The 21977-nt window shown below is 45.1% G+C and overlaps 7 protein-coding genes and 1 long non-coding RNA gene across 9 annotated transcripts; 5 read left to right on the top strand and 3 right to left on the bottom strand.

The window, feature by feature from the left end:
* Positions 1-530: 530 nt before the first annotated feature.
* Positions 531-4517, top strand: LOC110190188 (ribosome biogenesis protein BMS1 homolog). Of its 2 annotated transcripts, XM_020960536.2 has the most exons (3): positions 531-2438; positions 2498-4218; positions 4313-4517. In XM_020960536.2, the coding sequence occupies exons 1-2, from the start codon at positions 641-643 to the stop codon at positions 4192-4194; spliced, it is 3495 nt and encodes a 1164-aa protein (XP_020816195.2). In that variant the 5' UTR covers positions 531-640; the 3' UTR covers positions 4195-4218; positions 4313-4517. The 2 variants fall into 2 exon arrangements, with proteins under 2 accessions (XP_020816195.2, XP_086689594.1); XM_086833468.1 differs by having other exon boundaries at positions 2498-4315.
* Positions 4358-6998, bottom strand: LOC110190189 (uncharacterized). Its single transcript, XM_020960538.2, has 5 exons — positions 6724-6998; positions 6124-6636; positions 5775-6000; positions 4921-5712; positions 4358-4843 (listed from the first exon to the last, which is right to left on the bottom strand). The coding sequence occupies exons 1-5, from the start codon at positions 6795-6797 to the stop codon at positions 4574-4576; spliced, it is 1875 nt and encodes a 624-aa protein (XP_020816197.2). The 5' UTR covers positions 6798-6998; the 3' UTR covers positions 4358-4573.
* Positions 6999-7300: 302 nt separating this feature from the next.
* On the bottom strand, positions 7301-8035 carry a10 (antennal protein 10). Its single transcript, XM_020960539.2, has 2 exons — positions 7740-8035; positions 7301-7685 (listed from the first exon to the last, which is right to left on the bottom strand). Exons 1-2 carry the CDS (start codon positions 7996-7998, stop codon positions 7489-7491), a joined length of 456 nt encoding a protein of 151 aa, XP_020816198.1. The 5' UTR covers positions 7999-8035; the 3' UTR covers positions 7301-7488.
* A 534-nt stretch (positions 8036-8569) lies between these two features.
* Positions 8570-11451, top strand: Fit2 (Fermitin 2). The gene has a single exon (XM_020960252.2). It carries the CDS (start codon positions 8954-8956, stop codon positions 11105-11107), a length of 2154 nt encoding a protein of 717 aa, XP_020815911.2. The 5' UTR covers positions 8570-8953; the 3' UTR covers positions 11108-11451.
* Positions 11452-12603: 1152 nt separating this feature from the next.
* On the top strand, positions 12604-15379 carry LOC110190049 (uncharacterized). The gene is made up of 9 exons (XM_086833469.1): positions 12604-12932; positions 12995-13099; positions 13163-13306; positions 13383-13494; positions 13748-13881; positions 13931-14071; positions 14137-14322; positions 14383-14796; positions 14853-15379. The coding sequence occupies exons 1-9, from the start codon at positions 12732-12734 to the stop codon at positions 15234-15236; spliced, it is 1821 nt and encodes a 606-aa protein (XP_086689595.1). The 5' UTR covers positions 12604-12731; the 3' UTR covers positions 15237-15379.
* A 2021-nt stretch (positions 15380-17400) lies between these two features.
* Positions 17401-19800, top strand: LOC110190372 (uncharacterized). Its single transcript, XM_086833464.1, has 5 exons — positions 17401-17428; positions 17528-17647; positions 17703-18585; positions 18655-18806; positions 18867-19800. Exons 2-5 carry the CDS (start codon positions 17544-17546, stop codon positions 19474-19476), a joined length of 1749 nt encoding a protein of 582 aa, XP_086689590.1. The 5' UTR covers positions 17401-17428; positions 17528-17543; the 3' UTR covers positions 19477-19800.
* On the bottom strand, positions 19730-21851 carry Ilp8 (Insulin-like peptide 8). Its single transcript, XM_020960788.2, has 3 exons — positions 21625-21851; positions 20505-20718; positions 19730-20221 (listed from the first exon to the last, which is right to left on the bottom strand). The coding sequence occupies exons 1-3, from the start codon at positions 21634-21636 to the stop codon at positions 19980-19982; spliced, it is 468 nt and encodes a 155-aa protein (XP_020816447.1). The 5' UTR covers positions 21637-21851; the 3' UTR covers positions 19730-19979.
* LOC147643533 (uncharacterized) lies at positions 20945-21813 on the top strand. The gene is made up of 2 exons (XR_015271849.1): positions 20945-21140; positions 21653-21813. It is a non-coding gene; the product is annotated as an uncharacterized LOC147643533 (long non-coding RNA).
* Positions 21852-21977: the final 126 nt, after the last annotated feature.

Genomic DNA, 21977 nt, shown 5'->3' with positions numbered 1-21977 from the left:
AATGTGGCTACTGAGTTTTTACTGATATAGTTAAGGTGCGAAAAATGTTTATATCTTATTTTAATTTTTTAAATGTCAATATACAAAATGTTAACAAATATTTTAAAATAGAAGATATGTTCCACAATCTTGCTGACGAAATATATTGCCAATTGGTCAATTTCTCTGACTAGTTGCTTTTATACTTTTGGTTTATATATATATAAATATATATATTAAATAATATTATAATAAAAATAGAATTTCTTATTATAAAAATAATATTTATTATTTTATTATTTTTATTATCGTATTAAATGTGTAAAACATATTCTCAATTTTTATTTGTATTTCCAATCAAAGAGAGAAGATTTAACATAATAATTTTTTAAATAATTATACAAAAAAACACGGGTCATTCCCCAAGTTAATTGTTAAATATGTATGTTTTATTAGTATAATTATGTTTTCTTATTTATTTTTTTTTTAATTTGGATTTATTTTAAAATTCAGTATTATTACACTTCAGTATTATTCCATTATTACAAAATCCGTTGGTATATTCAAATTGTAGAAACGCGGTCACATTGTCCAACACGTGCGTAAACAGCAAAGCGGTGGAAATAATTTTGATAATTTTGGCAATTTAAGAACTCTAACAATGGCCGACGATGCCGGCCAGGACAAGCGCAAGCAGCACCGCGCCCGCCAGTCCGGTGTGAAGGCGGACAAGAAGAAGGAAAAGGCCAAGAAGGACTCAAACCAAAAAGAACCGGAGTTAACAGCGCGCCAACGGAATCCCAAGGCATTTGCCATCAATTCGGCACAGCGGGCGGAAAGGAACTTTCGACGCAAGGAGGATCTTACGGCCAAGAAGCAGCACATTCCGGTGGTAGATCAAACCCCGGATGAACCGCCACCGGTGCTTATTGCCGTGGTGGGCCCGCCCAAGGTGGGTAAGACCACTCTGATCAAGAACCTCATCAAGAGCTTCACCCGCACGAATGTGACGGACATCAAGGGTCCCATCACCATAGTGACGTCGAAGAAGCGCCGGATCACGCTGCTGGAGTGCAACAACGACGTAAACTCTATGATCGATGTGGCCAAGTGCGCGGATCTGGTTTTGCTTCTCTGCGACGCAAGCTATGGCTTCGAGATGGAGATATTTGAGTTCCTCAACATCTGCCAGGTGCACGGCATGCCCAAGATCATGGGCGTACTTACCCACCTGGACATGATCAAGAACCCCAAGCAGCTGCGGAAGCGCAAGAAGGAGTTGAAGCATCGCTTCTGGACGGAGGTCTACGATGGCGCCAAGCTCTTTTACCTTTCCGGCTTGCTACACGGCGAGTATTTGCGCAATGAGGTCAAAAACTTGGGAAGATTCATCTCCGTAATGAAGTTCCGGCCGTTGCAGTGGCGAGGTGCTCATAGCTATCTCCTCGTGGATCGGGTGGAGGATGTCACGAACACCGATCGAGTGCGTCGCGATCCGAAATGCGATCGCGAAGTAGTTCTGTACGGCTATGTGCGCGGTGTGGCCCTCAAGCAGGAGCATATGGTGCATATCGCCGGGTTGGGCGACGCCCGCATTGATGAATTAAGCGCTATTCCCGATCCATGTCCACTGCCAGGCACCGAAAAGAAGCGAAGTCTGCTGGAGAAGGAACGCTTGCTGTATGCTCCCATGTCCGGAGTTGGTGGCATTGTTTACGACAAGGATGCAGTGTACATCGAGCTGCAGGGCTCTCACTCGCACAAGGAGCAGGAGCAGAGTGCAGAGGCTGCTGAGCAGGCGGAACTCGTCAGCAAGCTGATCGACAAGAAGGCCACCATTGACGAGCAGATGGAACAGCAGGAATTCCGTCTCTTCTCCGATGCCCAGCCCATCAAGTCGAAGGACTTCCGCAACGACATTGAGGAAGAAGAGGCGGAGGATGAAAGCAGTGACGATGATGACGACGATGAAGAGGGTGAGGATTCCGGTCTGGAAGCTGCTGGTAGTGAGGAGGAACAGGATGAGTTTGATGCGGACGATTGGCGTGGCGAAAACAGCGAGGCGGAAGAGGATGCTGAGGACTCCGATGCCGCCTCTTCTGGCGACGAGGAGTACCAAAGCCTAGGAGGCGTTAAAACAAGCAAAGAATCTGACTCGGAGGATGAGGAGGCCCGTGTTATGGCCAGCAATATGAGCTGGAAAACGAACCTTGCCCAAAAGGCACGTGATGCCTTCCTTCAGCGTCACTCGGAGTCCAAGAACTTGATGCGCCTCGTCTACGGCGTCTACAATCAGAATGAACGTAGCCGGCAGGAGGCGGAAGGTGGAGAAGACGCCGGAGACTCTGATGAGGAATTGGGTGGACTTTTCCGAGTGGCCGCTAAGAAGCAGAGCCAGCAGCAGAAGGACAGGGACATTCAGGATAAGGATGAGCGTTGCTTCTTCGAGTACCAGGGCGGTAAGTCCGTTGGTGTAATATTTTTTTGGTGTTTATAACTTAAATGTAACCTTTTCTAGATGCCACCCGCGATTGGCTATCGGAGGAGAACAAGGCCTTGATCAAGAACTGTTTCGTGACCGGCAAGTGGAAGGCCAGCGAGGATGCCGAGAATCTGCTCAAGATGGATGACATGAGTGATGAGGACAGCGAGGTTTACGGTGATTTTGAGGACCTGGAGACAGGGGAGCAGCACAGCGGCAAACCCAAAGCAGAAGGCGAAGGAGAATCCGAGGAGGAGGGTGCGAAGCCAGGGGAAACTGCAGGAGCTACCAAGCGTAAAATGACTCGTGTGGAAGAAGAGAACCTCACAAAGGCCGAGCTTATGGCAAAGAAGCTCAAGCTTAAGGCCAAATTTGATGCGGAATACGATAACAGTGGCGAAGGCAAGGGAGAAGATGACAATGGTCGTATCACCGGAGATCATTCCTTCTACGAGGACCTTAAAGCAGAAGCTCAACGTCAGAGTGAGCTGAACAAAAGCGAGTTTGCCCATTTGGACAACGAGTTTCGCATCCAAATTGAAGGCTATCGGCCGGGGCTTTATGTGCGCCTGGGCTTTAAGCAGCTGCCCGCGGAGTTTGTGGAGAATTTTGATGCCAGCTATCCTGTGCTGGTCGGTGCCTTAAACATGACCGAGGAGAATGTGGGCTATGTCAACTGCAAGGTAAAGAAACATCGCTGGTACAAAAAGATCCTAAAAACGGGCGATCCCCTCATCGTTTCGATGGGCTGGCGACGCTTCCAAACGGTGGCCATCTTCGCCAAGGTGGAAGACAACTTCCGGCAGCGCTACCTTAAGTACACGCCCAACCACGTTACCTGCAGCATGACCTTCTGGGGTCCAATCACTCCTCAGAATACGGGCTTTCTAGCTCTGCAGACGGTTCGCCAGGATCAGGAGGAGATGCAAAGGCTGGGCTTCCGGATAGCGGCCACGGGCTGCGTCACCGAACTTGACAAATCCTCGCAGATCATGAAGAAGCTTAAGCTGGTGGGGCATCCCTTTAAGATCTACAAGAAGACTGCCTTCATCAAGGACATGTTCAACTCGTCGCTGGAAGTGGCCAAGTTCGAGGGAGCCAAGATAAAGACTGTGTCTGGCATTCGCGGCCAGATCAAGAAGTCTCACCACACGCCCGAGGGCTCCTATCGAGCCACCTTTGAGGACAAGATCCTGCTCAGCGACATCGTCTTCTGCCGCACCTGGTTCCGTGTGGAAGTTCCTCGATTCTATGCACCAATAACTTCGCTCCTCTTGCCGCCCGACCAGAAGAGCCAGTGGCAGGGCATGAAGACGCTGGGCCAGCTGAAGCGGGAGCGGGCCATGCAGAATGCCGCCCAGCCAGACAGCATGTACACGGAGATTGTGCGCAAGGAGAAAATCTTCCGGCCGCTGACCATACCCAAGGCCCTGCAGCGGGCACTGCCCTACAAGGACAAGCCCAAGCTGCGTGCCGAGAATCCCAAGGCGGCACTTGAACGGGTGGCTGTGATTAACTCGCCTTACGAACAGAAGGTGGCCAAGATGATGAAGATGATCACGACGAACTTCAGGGATAAACGCCATCGCGAACGCCTGGAGACGAAGAAGCGGATCAAGAACTATCGAGAGAAAAAGAGCGAGAAGATGGCCTCCAAGGAGCGGCGTCAGAAGGAGCTGCGGAAGAAGGTCTCGCGGGCCATCAGCAAAATGCGAGGGAAGCAGTCTGCCTAGGATTTTGTTGTGTTTATAGAGCAGGTGAGACCCCTGAAAGGTTTTTACTGAATGCTTCTTGGATAATTTGATGTATAAAAAATAGGTATAAATAAAATAAATAAATTTTAAATTTCAGAAATGAAGAAACTTTCCCAAAACCCAAATAACAGCTGAAACTTGGTTACATTTCAAATAGAATTTACTCAACGCCTGCACTTCCGACGCTGGACCAGCTACAAAAATCGATGGTATAGCGTTCCGGCACCGTTCGCTGCAGCTGCTCCAGCAGAGCCGGAAGAGCCGGTCTCAGTTTTTGGAAAATATATATATAACGCAACATAGCTTAGGGACTAACTTGAACTGGACATTATTGTGGGAACTAACTTAGTGTGCTGCCCTAGTCCTGGCTCTTGTTGTCGTCGATCGTCTTTAGAGCGGCCAAAAGCGCATGCTTCCGACTGCCGGTCATGTGACCGCTTGCAGCCGCTCCGCTGGCAATGCTGTTCCGCTTCTTGGACGCCGGATCGTCGCGCATATTGCTGTTACTTGCCTGGCGACAGAACGTCTTCAGGAAGCTCTCGCGCTCCTTGTAGTCATCGGAGATCTGCTTGCGCAGGCTGGACATGTTCTCCTTGAGACGTGGAGCACGAACGCCGTTGTCCTGGGACTGCAAAGGAATAAAGAAGAAACGGAAATCGTAAGTGTACATTATAAGGCATTTCCAAGGAGTCTCTAGGACTTTACCTCTTCATCGCTGCGCTGCGTGTTCTGGCCGTCCGTCTCCTCGTCCTCTTCCTGCGACTCTTCCTGCAGATCGCCCTCGCTGCTCTTGGTGTCCAAGTAGGCTGCATATTTTACCAGAGTGGCATCGTTGGCATCGCTGTTCTCCTCGGGATCATCTGATCCCTGATCGCACATCTTGGACATAAGGCCGTAGGCATCCGTTTCGTCTTCATCAGCGCCGGCAGGCTCGTAATCATCCTCGTAGTCGTACTCCAGGGACTTTAGCGACGTCTGCTTGGACTTTCCCTCGGTGGAAGATATCTTAGACAGGCTACCCGAATCACGACGCTTGCTGGGCGGAATACTCTCCGCCTTGACAGCAGTAACTACACGTTGTCTGGCATTGCCACTCTTTCCAGAGGCGGCGGCGGCCAGTGGCGTTTTTCCCTGCGCCGAGAGCACCTGGCTCAGGGTAGAACGGCTCTGGTTTGGGACCACCTTGGCCTTATTATTGGCCGGTGGTAAGATGAGCTTCCCGCTACGTCCACCAGCCGTCTGTCGCTCTGGCTGCGGGGTCGGCGGAGTGCATGGACCGCTCTTGTCCTCTGCCTCATCCTTCTCGAAGTCAAAGTATGTGTCCGACTCCAGCACATCCGTTAAGGCGTTGAACTCCATCTGGCTGTTCTTCTCGATCGCCTTGTCCAGCATCTCCAGGGACTTTTCCAGCTTGTCTATCTTGTCCGGCTCCCCATTTACGCCGCTGAGCTTGGTGCGGCGACCGGAGGATAAGGGATTCACCTTCTCGGTGCCGAGCTATCACGGGATAAGGTTCCCTATTTAGTTCCTGAACAACTTATGGTTACATTTCTACTCACAGAGTATTCCTCTAGCTTGCGATAGCCACTGATCTCGAGCTTGGACTTTTCCAGCTTCAGCATCACCTCCTTGCATTTCTTCTGCTCGTTGAGAAGCTGCTGGCGGAAGTTTTTGGACTCCAGCTGCACCTTACGAGCCATCAGCTTCATGTCATTGTCCTTGTCCTCCAGACGCTGCTCCAGGGATCGTAGCTTCTCCTGCAGCTTCTGGCGTTCGTCAAGGTTTCTGGCAAAATCGCAGATAGAAAATCGGTTTAGTAGAGCTTTTAAACAAAATTAAATTGAATATAGATACGTTAAAAATATATTATTTAATAAATTAAATAAGATTAGATTAAAAAATACATACTTATCCTTGTTGAGCTGACTGTAGTGCTTGTTCTGATCGCTTAGCGACAGGATAATGGCCTCCTTTTGCTTGAGCTTCTGCTCCAAATCCTTGTTGACCGCCTGAAGATTGCGGTACTTGGTCTGCCAGACACGCAGCTCCTCGGCGTGCGAGTGCAGCAACTGTGGCAGCTCCGCATTGTTGGACTCGTACTTGTTCAGCGCCGACGACTGACGGTTGTGGAGCGTGCGAAGCATCCGGTTTTCGTGCGCCAAATTAGCTATTTCCGCCTGGGCATCGGCCAGTTGGTTTTGGAAGGTCTTGGCCCGCAGATTCCTCGCGGACATGACACGCTGATGGATCTCACTGTGATTCTGTGCCGAGGACACTATTGTTGGCTGCCGGAGGCTGCCGTTGCTGGAACCCTTCATGCCACTGCGATGCTGTGGCGGCGGCTGCTTCCGTTGATAAATCAAACTGGCCGATTCCCGGGAGCTGGCCGAGAAGAGGCTCTCACAGCTTTTGGCCGATGTTCTGTGATGGGGTAGTTGGAGGAAAAATAAAGACTGTGTTTTAGAGGTTGGCTCCCTGAATTGGAGGAGGAGGGTCCTCTACACTCACGCCATCTGATTTTTTTGACTCAAGCGAGGTATTGCCGAGCTAATGGACGTTGCCGGCTTGCGCGGCGATACCATCTAAGATCCGGCTCGTGGTCCGGAAGATTTAAGGATTGCTCCACGAAGGCTATTAAATTTTTCAGAACCAGAAGGGGATGGTTAGAGTGTAAGGTAGAGCAAAACGGGAGAGCTAGCCGGTGCGAGGTGATGCCGATATTAAAATGTTACTGAAAAGCCAGTGTCTGCTGCTGCTGTGGTTACCACGTTTGATGTTTGTTTATTGTTTGCTCCGCCGCCTGCTACGTTGTTGGGGTTAAGTTTTGACTCCAATCCTGGGTCCGGGACCAGTAACTGGTTGCCATGGCGCCGTCGATAGCTCCGACTATCGAATGGGGGAGTCGTTTTCTAAGGGAAAGCCCTCTAAAAGGTGTTTATAGGTTTCAAAAGTAGTTATAAAACGGGTTCCTAAATAGTTTTAAGTGATATTAAGTTGGTTTGAATTTTAATAGTTACAAAAGTCTTCACGTTCCAATGGTATCTCCTGAATATAAAGCTCCAAACTCAACAATAATGTGTAAATATTGGTTTGCTTGCAAGTTTTTATTATCTATGCATTTAAGATTAATAGGAAATGTTGTTTAAAAACATTTAACATTTAACATTATCTGAAAATTATTTTAGAACAGTAATAAATATGGATTATTATCAAGTTGAAAGTAGTCTTAACTTTCTTTAGTGCATAAATAAGTAAGTAAAAGATAAGTTACAATTAAGCTTGCTCAACAACAGTGGCCTTCATCTTCTGGTATTTAATGCGATAGGTTCCCTCCGGATCGTAGATCTTCTCCAGTCGCTCCCAGTCCAACGGACGATTGTCAATGAGATGGTTTGTTACCTTCTCAGCTCCCAAACGCTGCTTCTCTGTACATTTGGTGCATTCGGTCATAATGGCATCGGGTAGGATTTCTAAAATACAACTTTGTTACATTTTTTAAATTTAAACTTTTCCGTGAAACTTACCCTTTAGCATCCTGCCATCGGGAGTGCAGGGTCCAGTGCCTTCCAAACATTTGATATAGTTGTTAAGCAGTCGTTCCTGGTTCAGGATCTCATCCAGGTCCACGTTGTCAAACTTGTTGTCGTAGGGCGCTTCTACCATCGGCGCTGATGAGGTGGCCGGTGGATGAGGCAATCCTTCCACGCGGTAGAGCACCGTGCACATCAGTGCCAAGGATAAAGACGCATTCCACATGGCCAAACGGAGGCTGGAGCGTCCCATTTTCAAGTATGATCGTATGCTGTTAATACCTTTATTCACCTGGGCTTTTATAGGTGAATTTACCAACCTGCGTGCTTCAGTCCAATTTGTCTAATGCCCAATTGGACTTAAATTAAGACAATTTAATTTGATTACCAGAAAGGCCCATGGGGTTAGCAAGCAAACGCATTCGCAACAGAGTCGATTTTATTCCATTTTTAGTTTTTTTGTCAACAAGGTTTTTTAAACAAGTTAAAAATGAGCTTCCTATACTAAAATAAATGCGAAAACTATTAAAAAGAAAAAGTTATATCATATGTTATATATTACTGTGCTATTTGTTTAACTTAAAGAATATAGGCTGAAGGATCAGCAATAGATACTGATAAGCAAATTCGGACACTTTTTATCTCTCAAATTACTAATGTTAAATTGTAGAATTCACCTACCTCAAAACATTAGAAAAATTAACTTATTTTGTTGTGCTTCAATACCAATATTTATATATAATTTATTTACTTCTACTTTTGTATTTATCGGGGAATTACTTTTTTCAAAATAATGGCGCCTTCTTAGTTAATGTTACCATATTATTCGGCATGGCAGCCCCGTTAGCCCGGTATCTGCTAGTCGCACTTTCAGAACAAGTTGGCAGTTCGCGTGATGCTGAGGCGCTTTCTTTTTCAATGAGTTTTCTTTAATTGCTCCATTTACGCAAGTAACCAAAATCGATGCAATTGCCCACATCCGGAAGCATTGCGGCCTAGGCAACGCGTCTGCCACCCAGTGACTGCCCGAAGATTGGGTAACCGTGCGGGAAATGCCAAAAAGGCAACCATCTGTGCGGCGATCTCGATTTCTCGAACGTTTCGCGACGTGGGCGCCCCCGCCCCCAAGACCAAGGACGACCTAGAAACGCCCAGACAGCACCGAGAATCTAGCACAGGTGACATCAGTCCGGGAGAAGCACATCACCATGATCCACGTCGGGGAGAACTCGTGGAATCTCCGGATCTTCATCACGGATCTGGCGCTGGAGCGGACGATGCGCGTGCGCGGTGACCAGCACATCGGTGGAATTATGCTGCAACTGGTGGATCCGGAGAATCCCAAGGACTGGTCCGACCATGCGCTGTGGTGGCCAGCGAGGAACGTTTGGCTAAACAGGACGCGCCTAACGCTGGACCAGTATGGTGTCCAGGCCGACAGCCTGCTGCACTTCACGCCCATGCACAAGATACTGCGAGTGCAGTTGCCGGATCTAAGGTACCTGGATTGTCGCGTGGATTACTCTGTGAAGACCTTCGCGGCCGTGGTTAATCTGTGCAAGCAGCTGGACATTCGCTATCCGGAGGAGTTGTCGCTGTGCAAGCCATTAGAGGCGGAGCATTTGAAGCGAAATTTTGCCCAGCTGCCGCACCAGAAGCGCGTGGCCATCGCAGAGCCAGATGGCACCAGCTATTTGCAGCCGGCGCCAGATACCAACTCGTTTGTGCCCATTAGCACCGCCTTTCACGGTGAAGGCGGCGGTAGCACTGGCAGCCTGGACAAGCCCTCGGCGCCGGGATCCTTTTTCTGCGCTCCGCTGTCGCCGCACAATCACAGCAGGGGACGCTCACCCATGCCCGCGGCTTCGCCATCGCCGGGAACGTGGAAGCAGAGCCAATTAGGTTACGCCACCTACGACTCATCGTCATCGAGCTTGGGTGACTTTCAGGAGAATCTGGCTAGCTCGCCGCCCACGCCATGCTCGGATGTCCGGGCGCAGCAGCTGCGCCCCAAGTCGCTGGTGGAGAAGGCGCGCTTGAATGTCGGCTGGCTGGACTCTTCGCTGTCCATCATGGAGCAGGGCATTCGGGAGTACGACACGCTCTGCCTGCGCTTCAAGTACTTTACCTTCTTCGACCTAAATCCCCGGTGCGACCAGGTGCGCATCAACCAGCTGTACGAGCAGGCCAAGTGGAGCGTCCTCAACGAGGAGCTGGAATGCACCGAGGAGGAGAGTCTGATGTTCGCCGCCTTGCAGTTCCAGGTCAACCATTATGTGGACTCGACGCCCACGAGCAGTGGAGCCGTTGATTCGGGCATTGAAACGTCCAGCCAGGAGAACGACAACGACGACGAGATCGATTCGGCGCTGAAGGAGCTTCAGATCACTCTGGAGGGACCAAACGGCGGAGATTCGGTGAACATCACGCGCATTCCGGAGCTCTCCGACTACTTGCGCTACTTGAAGCCACAAAGGTTTACGTTGCGTGGATACAAGCGCTACTACTTCACCTACCGGGATCTGCACTTGCACCTGTTCAAGAACGCCGAGGAGTCGCGGCGGATGGCTCCGGTTGTCAGCATCAATCTGAAGGGTTGTGAGGTCACCCCCGATGTAAACCTGTCGCAGGGAAAGTACGCAATCCGACTGGAGGTCTCGCCGGAGGGCGGCCACGGAACCAACAGCGAGGTTTGGATACGCTGCGAGAACGAACAGCAGTACGCCAAGTGGATGGCCGCCTGTCGATTGGCGGCCAAGGGAAGATCCCTGGCAGATAGCTCGTACGAGAGTGAAGTCGATGGGATCCTGTCACTGCTGCAGATGCAGCGACCTGTGCATGGAGTTCACCTGAGTATTGACCCACGGTCCGTGGAGGCCGGAGATTATCTATCGCCCAAGACCCTGCGCCGGCTCTCCAACAAGGCGGTGCAGCGCATCCTGGAGGCACATGCCAATGTCCGAGAGCTGAATCCCTTGGACTCCAAATTGAAGTACATCCAGGCCTGGCAGTCCCTGCCCGATTTTGGCGTTACACTGTTCATCATTAAGTTCGATGGGCACCGTAAGGAAGAGCTGCTGGGCGTGGCCCACAATCGGATCATGCGAATGGACCTGGGCTCCGGGGATCACATCAAGACCTGGCGGTATAACACAATGAAGGCCTGGAATGTTAACTGGAACATTAAGTGCATGATGATCCAGTTTGAGGACGAGAACGTGGTATTCTCGTGCCATTCGGCTGACTGCAAGGTGGTGCACGAGTTTATCGGCGGCTACATTTTCATGTCGATGCGATCCAAGGACAACAACCAGGTCCTCAACGAGGAGCTCTTCCACAAGCTGACGGGTGGTTGGTCGTAGTAGCTGTTTTGTTCGAATTTTATCGTTTCACCTACTTGTTCGTTCGAATTTTGTAAGGATGAAACCAATGTTTTATATATATATATATTGTTGACCTGACCAGTGGCCTCGAACCACGCTAACCAACTGATAGACTCACAACTTCAATGCAATATAGTGTTTTCACGTTCAGCCTACCACTGAATTCGTTGTAAACTAATCTTGTTGATGATTTTGAACAGCGAAAATCGCTTGCCAAAGGCCTTTTTGCCTGCCTAACTCTAAAACAGACTTAACCGTGGCCTTTGCAATGTTTATGTATGACTAACTTTTAAGGATACAATGAATAAATATGCCTTACAATATCAGCAACGTTTTCATTGATCACGGATCTGAAAAGAACCTATAACCTTACGTATCTTAAAGATTTTTTGGGGATGATCAATATACTTTATTTGTTAGTAATTGTGATTATTATTATTAGTGAAATTGTTGCTTTACTTCAATGTGCGTTCACAAATGTAGTTCTGTTTATGTGTGCAATCTAAATCGTTCATCAGACGAGAAGGACCATGTCCAAAGTTGTCACAATGTTCTATTCCACCATAATTGTTGGGCTCATTGGGATGCCAAAGCTCTGATGCAACTGGCTTCCCACTTGGGAACCAAACGTGATCTGGAGTAAGTAAATCGTTTCCAGAAGTCCAGTAAATGTTTTTATCTTGTTGACTGTCCAGGTAAGTTTTGATGGCTTTGACTTTTTCTGTAGTATCCAGTGATATCAAGTTGTAACCCATTCCTTCGCAGAATTTACGGGCTCCAAACCAATGCATTGGTACTTTATTCTCAATAAAATACAGGGTATTGCCTAAAAGAACCTGGCTAGCGGGTGCTATATTCACAAATTTGGGAGAAACTAAAGAGATACAAAAATTAAACAAGTAGAACTTTAGGTAAATAATGATCGAGGAAGGATTTTACCATCTGGTGCTTCGCTCCCTGCTGATATATAAATCAGTCCCAGGATGACCGAGAGTATTCCACACTGTGTTAGCATTTTGTAAATAATGCTTTGACTTCTCTTTAAGTTGTTGCTTTTATACCTTAGTTTAATCACGAGGTATAGTATACTATAGTATTGTATATATCACCTTATCTGGTGATAGCCCTATTATAAGAGATTTTATTGTCATGTTAACCCTTAGTTGATAAGTTATAAATTATTATTTACGGTACCTTATCAATCTTGATTGTAATATCTGTTTGATTTAATTTGAACTCGTCGCAAAATTATATTTTCTTCCTATTTTTAGATGCAGCTGGATTTGTGACCTATACTCTTATTCCTTTTAATAAAATAAATCTCTTAGATGGACGAGACAAATTAGAGTGTAAGCTTTTCTAGAATGTACCCTTTCTAACTAGTTTCTTTTTGATCTTAAAACCATCTAGCTTTGAACACAAATCCTTGTTCTGTATGAAAGGTTCTCATCGAAATTAGGGACTAAAATCGATCAGATTCATGCAATCAAAATCTACTTAGACTTAAGTTTAGTGTCACACCCCCATTCAAAACTCCACATACTCGAAAAAAAACATATAAAAAAACCAAAACAATATAAAATACACAAAAAAACACTGACAAATGGCTGCGAAACGACCCCGCGATGCGGACTTCTTCAAGCACAAGAAGGTACTGCGGGTCCGTTTCAAGAAACTGGTCCGCGCGGTCATTTTGAACCAGGCATGGCTCTCCTACTCCGAGGAGCAGGGCATCTCCATGAATGTCAAAAAGAACGTGGCCTTATTTCGGCAAAAGCGTAAGCCGGGCATGCTGACTATGGCCGTAAGCCGGAATCTATGTACCAACAGTATCAGAAGCCATTATTCAAACATTGAATGTTTCAGGAGAAGGCTTTAATGCGATCAAATCCCCAATCAAGGACCATCGAGGATCGTAAGAAACTTTGCCTGCTTATAGCAGGGTTGGATTGCTTTTCCAGAATTCCGCCGGTAAAAGGTTTCGCGTTTTATTTTTCTCTCTGAAAGTAACCTCTACTTGGCTTCAATTTTTAGAAAATTCGGGCTCGCATGACTCCGGTCCTTGAGTTTATGTACATCAATGAATCGCGGGTGATTATTTTGGAGGGAGACATGCCCATTACCGTCTATTTTATACTGAACGGCGAGGTCGAAATGAAAAAGAACGTTTACAATAAGGCAAGTGTTTCCATATTGACAATTATTTGAGGCTCCAAGAAAGAAAGGTAATATAATTATATATTTATTTTTTAAGACTACAAAAGAGTGGACTGAAGTGGCAGAGGCAATATTCGGTCCTGGTGATTGTTTCGGAGATGTCGAGATGACTGAGGCTTGTCCTAGAATGAACACCTATACAGCATCGTGTAAGAAACTATAGTCTAGTTTATTATTAAAACTTTAAACTTGGAAAAGCTTTGGTCTTCATAAAAATAGTCCAGAATAAACAAGGTGCCAAGCTGCAAGCTTAGGCAAACATATATTTGGATTGTAATAGATTTCTCAAAAAGTTTTTTATGAATATTTATTTTAAGCACTTTCCACGTCTATTAATTAAACTACTTATTTAAATTTGTATTCATAATGATTTAGTTTAACAATTCTTTCATTAATTTTTAGCTGGCTGCGAATTGCTTGCAATCAACGAATTGGATTATGATCGCATTTTAAAGCCCTTTATGTTGAAGCAATGGAACGAAAAAAAGATGGCATTGAAGGCCTTCGATTACTTTAATTTTTTTACCCCAGAACAGGTGTGTCTCTCTGTAACAGCAAGTCCCTAATTACATTATAGATTCTTAGATCATTCTCGCCTGCAAGTATGGCTTTCTGGCCCAGTACGAACCGTTGGACACCATTTACTTGGGCGAAACCGGCTCCCTGAGCTACGCGAACTTTGTTCTGAGTGGCGAGTGCGTCATTTTGCAGTGCCTGAGCATGAAAGTAGATTATATCATAAATAAAATATATATATATATATTAACAGAAATATTTTGAAATTCTTTAAGGTAGCCAAAAAGGACGGGCAACCAACATTTGAGCTGACTCCCATCGACGCGGACACGGATGCGTTATCCATGTTTAAGTCGATGGACATAAACAGCCGCCTGAATTTTCCGAACATAGCGGACCTTTTGGCCTCGTCATCCTCCTCCTCCTCCGATCAGAGTGCCGGCAAGAAAAAGAAAAAGACGGTATAAGTGTTATTCTACTCTGTTTCCTATTAACTCCAATTCATATTTCCGGCCAAACAGATGCGCAATATGAATCTGCAAGATATAGAAAAGTTCTGCGGAATTGGTAATGCAGCGCATAAGCGAAAGGCACGGGAGAAGCGACCATTAACTGCAGCTGCGCAGGCCAGGAAAACGATGAGGATAGAGATCCTGCGAAGGGGCACACCATTCGATCTAAGTCTTCAGACCAGAGATGAGAATTCCGAGGAGGAAGAGCAGGACCCCGATTTCTATGATGACGAGGATATGTCCGATTTAGACTCCAGTATCTCCTCGTACGAACTGGTCATCGAGCCAAATTTGGTGCAACTCCAGTTGGGCCGTGTCGAAAGTGAAGACTTACCGAAAAGAAAGTCAAGTGCTTCTTCAGAAATTTTCAGTGCTACGTCCGTGAACATTGAGGAAATTCATAGCATTGAGTCAGCACATTCTGTAAGTTCTGGGCCATGACATTACAATTTAAAGACTAAACCAGTTTTTAATACAAGGTTCACAAGGATCCTATCGAGACCCACTTCATAGACGTGGGCTCCCTATCATATGGCAGTATCTTTGGTCTGGGCGAGAAAATGGAACATCGCGTGATCATGGCGCGGACTGTAGTACAGTGTCTACTCCTGCCGCGCTACTGGCTGCTAAAGGAGGAGCAGAACCCGGGCAATGTATGGAACCGTCGCCGGTTCTACTTTGAATGCAATATACCGTCACGCCAGGATCTGTTCACCAACTTCCTAAAGACACGGAAATGGAATAAGTTCCGGCACGACTATATCCAGAGTCTGCTAAACGATAAGACGACGGCCCAGGTCTCCAAGGAGGAAGATATACCGATTATGTGTCGCATTGTAGAGACTAGCGATGATACCATATAGTGATTGCTCCAGTAACTCCTAATTCCAAGTATCTTCAAGAATGTTCAGTAAGAGAATATGTAAACTATAAATTCGAACGGTTAACTAGAAAAAACGATGTTTATAAACTATACAAAATATATATTTCCCTTCTGACAAGATTATTAGATTGATTTATTTTTTTGTATACATACATACATATATAAGGTGCAGGAGAGAAAAAGAAACAGTATATATAGGTGTTACACGGCGTATGAGTGATTTAATTTAAAGCCATTTCATCCTATGGTACAGACAGATTGACAGTTTTTTAGGTAAAATTTAAATTAAATAAAGTTTAATAGCTTTACAATATTATCTTCTTTTAAAGTGAATGTTTTTGATTAAACTAAAACATATCGTTTTTATATACATTTAATTGATAAGTTATTCCAATTTATTCACATCTTATACGCTATTTTCGAAATAAATACTCCTTGTTTAGTTAAGAGCACGTTCACAAATATAGTATAGGAAATGAGAAGTAGGCTTATAAAACAAAAACGAATAATAAATATTGAAAGATTTATATTTTTTGGTCATTATTATTAACAAGCGATGGTGTTTAAATATTAATTTATGGGCTGTGGAATTATAAATCACCAATAAGTGCGTAAAAAGATTAAGACAGTAATTAATTAAAGCTATGCTATTGATACAATTTCAAAGAAAAAGCGTACCTTATCAGACACAATTAATTGGAAAGCAAGAGTTAGCATTGTTTTAATACCGAATAGTAAAGTTAGATATTTCGAACAGATACATGATACTTTAGTTGAATAGACGGTATTGAAAATTCGGGACCTATAAAACGGACCAAATTCTATAGTTTTTATAGAGTAACTTTTATGTGATAGATAGCTATATTTTAATGTTTTGGAGGAGATATACTTTTGCCTTATACGAAATGGTTACCCGGTGTAAACATTACTCTTTTTAGATAATTGCAAAGGTTTATAGATTTGAAAGATATTAAATCTTTTCAACGAATAAATATAATTTCTCCATTTTTATTTTAAAAAAATTAACCGAATATGTAGTACCTAGTAATTGTACAATCCAAATCATTCATTAGTCTAGTTTGACCAGCTCTGACTTCGACGCAATGTTCGATTCCATTAGAGTTGCTGGGCGCGCCAGGATACCAATAGTTCAATTCAATTGGCTGTCCACTTGGGAACCAAACGTGATGACCTAGAGTTAGAAAATCATTTCCAGAAGTCCAGTAGGAGTCTATATCCATTTGATTGTCCAGGAAGTTATTGATTGCATTGAATTTTTCTTGGGTTTCAAGCGAAATTAAATTGTAGCCAATATTTTCACAGGATTTACGGGCGTCAAACCAGTTCTTCCCTATTCTCTCAATGTAATACAATGTATTGCCGAGTAATATCTGGCTAGCGGGGGCTTTATTCGCTTAAGGGAAATCAAAAGTTAAAAAATTATTTAAGACCGTAATATTCGAAGATAGCTCCTTACCATTAGGATTTTCACTCGCCGAAGAAAAATAAAACAGACAAATCAGGGCCAAGGTGACCAAAGGTTTACCGCTCTGCTTAAACATTTTGGCAATACTGTTTCGGTCCTTCTTCAAATAATCCGCTTTAATACCTTAGCGAACTTATATCACCTGTAGACAAGCGAAAAGAAGCGAAAAAAATTTGATTAAAATTTTACCGACTTATTCATTATCCAACTGATAACTTTCATTGCTTATATATACATATGTGTGAGGGAATATTATGCATACTAAAAGATAACTTGTAATATTTGTACGAAAATATTCCTATTTTTATTTCCAGACCTGCGTTTTAGCTTCATTATTTTAGCATACACATATGTTCTAAAACTAGAAGCCTTATATAGTATAATAACAAAAAATATTGAGAGCCAATCCTATGCATAAGTTTTACGGAAAATTTATAATATATCGTCAAATGTAAGCTTAATTCGATTACTTTTATTGTAGACGATTCAGTTTTATTGTAAACAGCAAGGTTACACAAAGTAAGATTTCTTTCCTGTTATCTTTTTTAATTTTAAGCTTATTTTTTAACTTTGGCGCCACCGTGTGCAGTGTGGCCACATTAGCTTAGCATTTATCGATTAATTCTATTGACATTGCAGCCGTGCAACCACATATTGGCGCCGGCTTCGTTGTCATGGAAACAAAAGTTTGATTTTAATACTCCATTTCAAGACTATAACTAAATTTTCGTCTCTTTTACGTGTTGACTGACTGTTATTTTCGTGTCCTTAATGTGACCCAATAGGTGGAAGGCCAGGGAAATGGATAAACCAGAGGAACAGGGACAAATATTGCGGACGGCGTACGAAGTGCAACGGGACTTTGGCTACAGCAGCGGACTACGTTCCGAGATTATTTGGGATTCGTATGTTATGCAATTGTTTCCTGTCACCTTAACTGTAATGCCTACTTATCCACAGATTAACTCCCGACCAGGCGCCAGTGCTGATGCAGAAAATCGAGAACCTAATCCCGGAGGACGACTCTCGGAACGCAAAGTCTGTGAATCGCCAGCGGCAGCAGCTCTTTCGCAATGTCTGGCAGCAAAGGCGCTTTACCAACGGCACCCTGCTGTCCGCCATTATCTACGTGCTGGTCACGCCGGAGACGGACCCGGAACTGGCCCTGCAGACCACAAACTACAGCTGCCATCCCGTTTTCCGGACGCGCCGCTGCATGAAGGGCGAGAATAGTGCCGCCTGTTGCATGATCTTCGTGGACGAACACGGACGCGTGTACTCCAACTGGCAGCAGTATGTGTTCCGCAATACCCTGCCCAGAGGCACAATGATTGCTCCCAGTCAGGGCATATACACCTTCACCAACGACGATGTTGAGCCGGGCGTCCAGTTAATGGTGCACCCCACGCCAGCGTCGTATAGTCGAAATCGCTTGCTAAGTGCCGGCGATAAGGTGGCCACTGTGGGCGGCCTGATGGCCACTGTTCCAGTGGCAGCTGCTTTGGCAGTGCCTGTTGCAGCTCCCCTTACAATTGCCGCAACCGCTGTGGGTGTGGCCACTGCCGCCTACAGCACACTACGCTCGGCATCACAACTCATCGATCGGCGGCGACATGGACAAACCACGTGCATCACGGACAGTGAGGCTCGAAGCTCCTGGCTGGGCGTGGCGGGCGGCGTTGTTGGATTGGGTGCCACGGGAGCAACAAAAGCCCTGGCCTCGGTGGCAGGAGCGGGCTACAGCATCAATCCCGCAGCTCAGTTGGCCGTCAAAGGTATTAATGTAGGCTCTGTGGTTATTTCCGGCACGGGTGTTATCAATGGTGTCTACGATATGTATTTGGTAAGGTTTATACTATATAATAAGTTAGTAATCTGTTTACCTTAATGGGTTTTTTCAATTTTCCTTTAGAAAATTGGTGACGATCAGGCCATCAATAGCTTGGATATGCTGCAGATGGCCTCACACTTGGTGATCTTCACACATTCCATTAATAATTTCCGCATAGCTTCAAAGGCGACTAATGGTTCCACCCTTAGACAAGCACTGCGCAATCAATCTCGGTATAATAATTGGAAATTGTTATTATATAAATCAACTTAATATTTTTCTCCATGTTGCAGAAAGGTGTTTGATCGCATCGCGCAGGAGTCCACCAAGCTCCACAGCAGACAGGGAGGAAAATTCGATATTGTGCGTACCCTGAACGACATACCCTTCAAGGAGACGCTGCTCAGCCTGCACAACCTCAACTCGCACCTGAATCAAGGAGTGGCGGCGGTCACAACTCTGCTGCCTCAGATAATTAGTCTCGGCAGCGGTGGCCAGCTGGATCTGGATGCGCTGGCGCAACAGTTTGGTCGGAAGTTCGTGCAGCACATTGGCAATGTATCCAGCCTAAAGGATGTCGTGGAGGCAATGGCCAGGTATTTCAGCGATAAGGCCGTACAGTTACTTATGCAAATGACCCGTACGTTTATCGAAAATAATGTGGACTCCATTGATCGTACCCTAAACACTTTCATATCGACTGAAACGGTCCTCTATCGGATATTAATGCACAGTGTGAATACATTTGATACCTTTAGCGAGGACTTTCTGAACAGCAGGCAGGAGGAGATCCTATCAATGGTCTCCAAATACTTCAGGTCCTTGGAGTCTGTTAATAATTCAAATTGTCGCAAGTACAAGTGCGCCGTGTGTAAGGGCGCTTATTATATAAGTCGCATATAGACCGGATCGCTATCGGATCAGGATCGCTATCCATATCTCCAGCCGTTATTCTTTGTCTGATATATTATTTTCGAAAAAAAATTGTCTGTTCCTATGTGCGATATATGCATTATTTTGTAAGACACTTTCCTAGATGGCGTCTTTTAAAATATTTTCATGATAGATATTCTGGCAAACATTACATTTTATTTATATTTATTCTAAGAACCCAAAGTGTCATCCAAGCAGAGTGCGCTGTGAAAATCCCAGGATATAGTTTACATTCATAATATTTATTTTGTACAATTTTAAATTCTTATAAAGAGTACTTTTTATTCAACTAAATGCCTTATCCTATAAATAGTGTATGTGTTGGGTTGTGTCCCTCGCACAGTGGGAGCAACAACTAAGGTACCGAACTCTATAAGAGTGAGCGCGACTTGTGCCAGAATGTACAACTATATAGTATGTGTGCTAAGCTAACCTATGGACGGATGAGTCAAAGACAATGCTTTGACGAATAGCTAGCAGAAGAACTCTTCCTCGCAAACGTTAAAGCAGCAGTAGGGTATGTTGTTGTAGCTGCTGGAGGAGTGATCTCGCTTGAAGCGCTGCTTCTTCTCGTGATGCAGCTTCTTGGGCTTGTAGCGCGGCACCACGTCCAGCTCACTGAGGCGATGGAAGTGCTCCCGATTGACCTTCAGATAGCCGCCCATCGGGAAGCTGCTCCGGATAATATAGTGATGCTTGTCATACGCTTTGCCGTCTAGAAAGGAAAACCAGAAAGGTGGAAACGTGAGCGAGTGAGCAAATTGATCTTGAACCTGTGCCTTGAAGTCGGTTAACTGTTGCATCGGAACTGCTTTGTATATATGCAAATGAATATTAATATTAATTCCCAAGTCTACACATTTTAAAACGTGTTTTCGGCACTGCAGTTCCGAATGCAATTATCTGCCTGGAGTTGACTGACACCCTCTGGCCTTAATCAGACCTAATAGTTCTTTCTTAACTGGCTAATCGTAGTTCTAGTTCTTTATGATACTTACATCCCAGCCGATTTAAATGATGGTGCGAGTACTCAATGGACCGCCTATCTCTTCGCGCACTCTCGTCCTGCTGGAATAAATGCTCGCAAGCCTCCATGGCGAACTTCTTCATGCGCTCCAGGGAGCAGTAGCTGCTCGACGCACTGCCCGAGGAGCTGCCCACCAGACAGCACACCCCGAGGGCAATCAGCAGCGTCCAGCGGCACAGATTAAACTGCAAAGGGAGAAAGGGGAGAAGATCGTGAGTATATTGAGTTGATTCAAAATTCAAAAATAAACCTTTCGGTTTTTAAATTTAAATCCATGCTGACGCTCTCAGAATTTATTGCATAAGTGTTACAATGTTCCTCTAACCGGCTGTACTCTGCTCTGCGCTGGCTCGATGCCGAATCTGGATTAACCACTTTGGCTGACGACAGTGGCAGGACGCCGGGATGACGTTGCCGGGTTCGCCGGGATGCGGCCCATAAACTGGGTCAAAATCGAAACAAGATCGAAATATCGAAAACTGGAGCGCATTTGCAAGTCGACGCGGCCAAATGGTCAAAATTTAATTGCCGCTTTTAATGACCGAAACTTCCCCGACATTACAGAGAGTGGAAATTATGTAATGCGCCGACGCAGCCGCCACGCCAGGTAGGCATTTCCGCATTTTGCATTTAACATTTCGCACTTGGCGACTGTTTAGCACACTCGCTCCCATATAAATCCGATCGTCGGCATTATGCTTGCGGTTGGGTTTGAGCTTGGGCCAGTGGAGAGAACAAAAGCGCATTTGTTGTTTATTTTGATATTTTTAGCTGACAGCCGCCCGTCAATTACAGCACACACCCACTTTTTCGGGCTAATTGATTAATGCAAGCCATTAAAGATTTATTTTTTGTTTAGATGAGGGTTGTAGTATTTAAAGTTTTCTTTAACTATTTAGTAGAGGAAAAGTTCTAGCATACTGAAAGGTTTATATCCTTACTAAATTCTTATTTTAGTGAAACATTTATTTATTCTATTTCTGAGGGATTTATTTATAGGGTATTTTTCTATTGCTTGTTTTTGTAAACATAAACCCCCTAAATTGTAGTATCCCCCCTTTTTTGTATTATTAAACTCTATAAATTCTCACCTTTGAATCCATTTGAAATCCGTTCTAGGATCAAAAGAGCCACACAAAGTACCTTCCCTTGGATGCCACACTACGTATACGTGTTTTTGGCGGGTAAAATTGAAAAATCCCCAGCGAAGAATTGTAAACTTGACCGACGATGAATGAAAACGAATGCGAATAACTGGCTTTTGGCTCGCAACGAATAAAGCCGACTGATAAGCACGAGTGACGAGCGCACAATGAAAGCTCGCCCGAAGCGGCTTAGCTTTTATACGCGCATGCAAATCGAGGATCGCAGCTTCGGATCGGCTCAGGTTGACTCGTCGTCGGCTTCCCCAGGTTCTCGACGTGCTCTTTTTCGGCCTTTTTAA

Source organism: Drosophila serrata, unplaced genomic scaffold (genome assembly GCF_035046125.1).
Source record: "Drosophila serrata isolate PLE 108 unplaced genomic scaffold, ASM3504612v1 contig_272, whole genome shotgun sequence".
In the NCBI taxonomy this organism is placed as follows: Eukaryota; Metazoa; Arthropoda; class Insecta; order Diptera; family Drosophilidae; genus Drosophila; species Drosophila serrata.
Note: the sequence above shows the minus strand (reverse complement) of the source record. Positions and strands in the feature narration are given on the sequence as shown.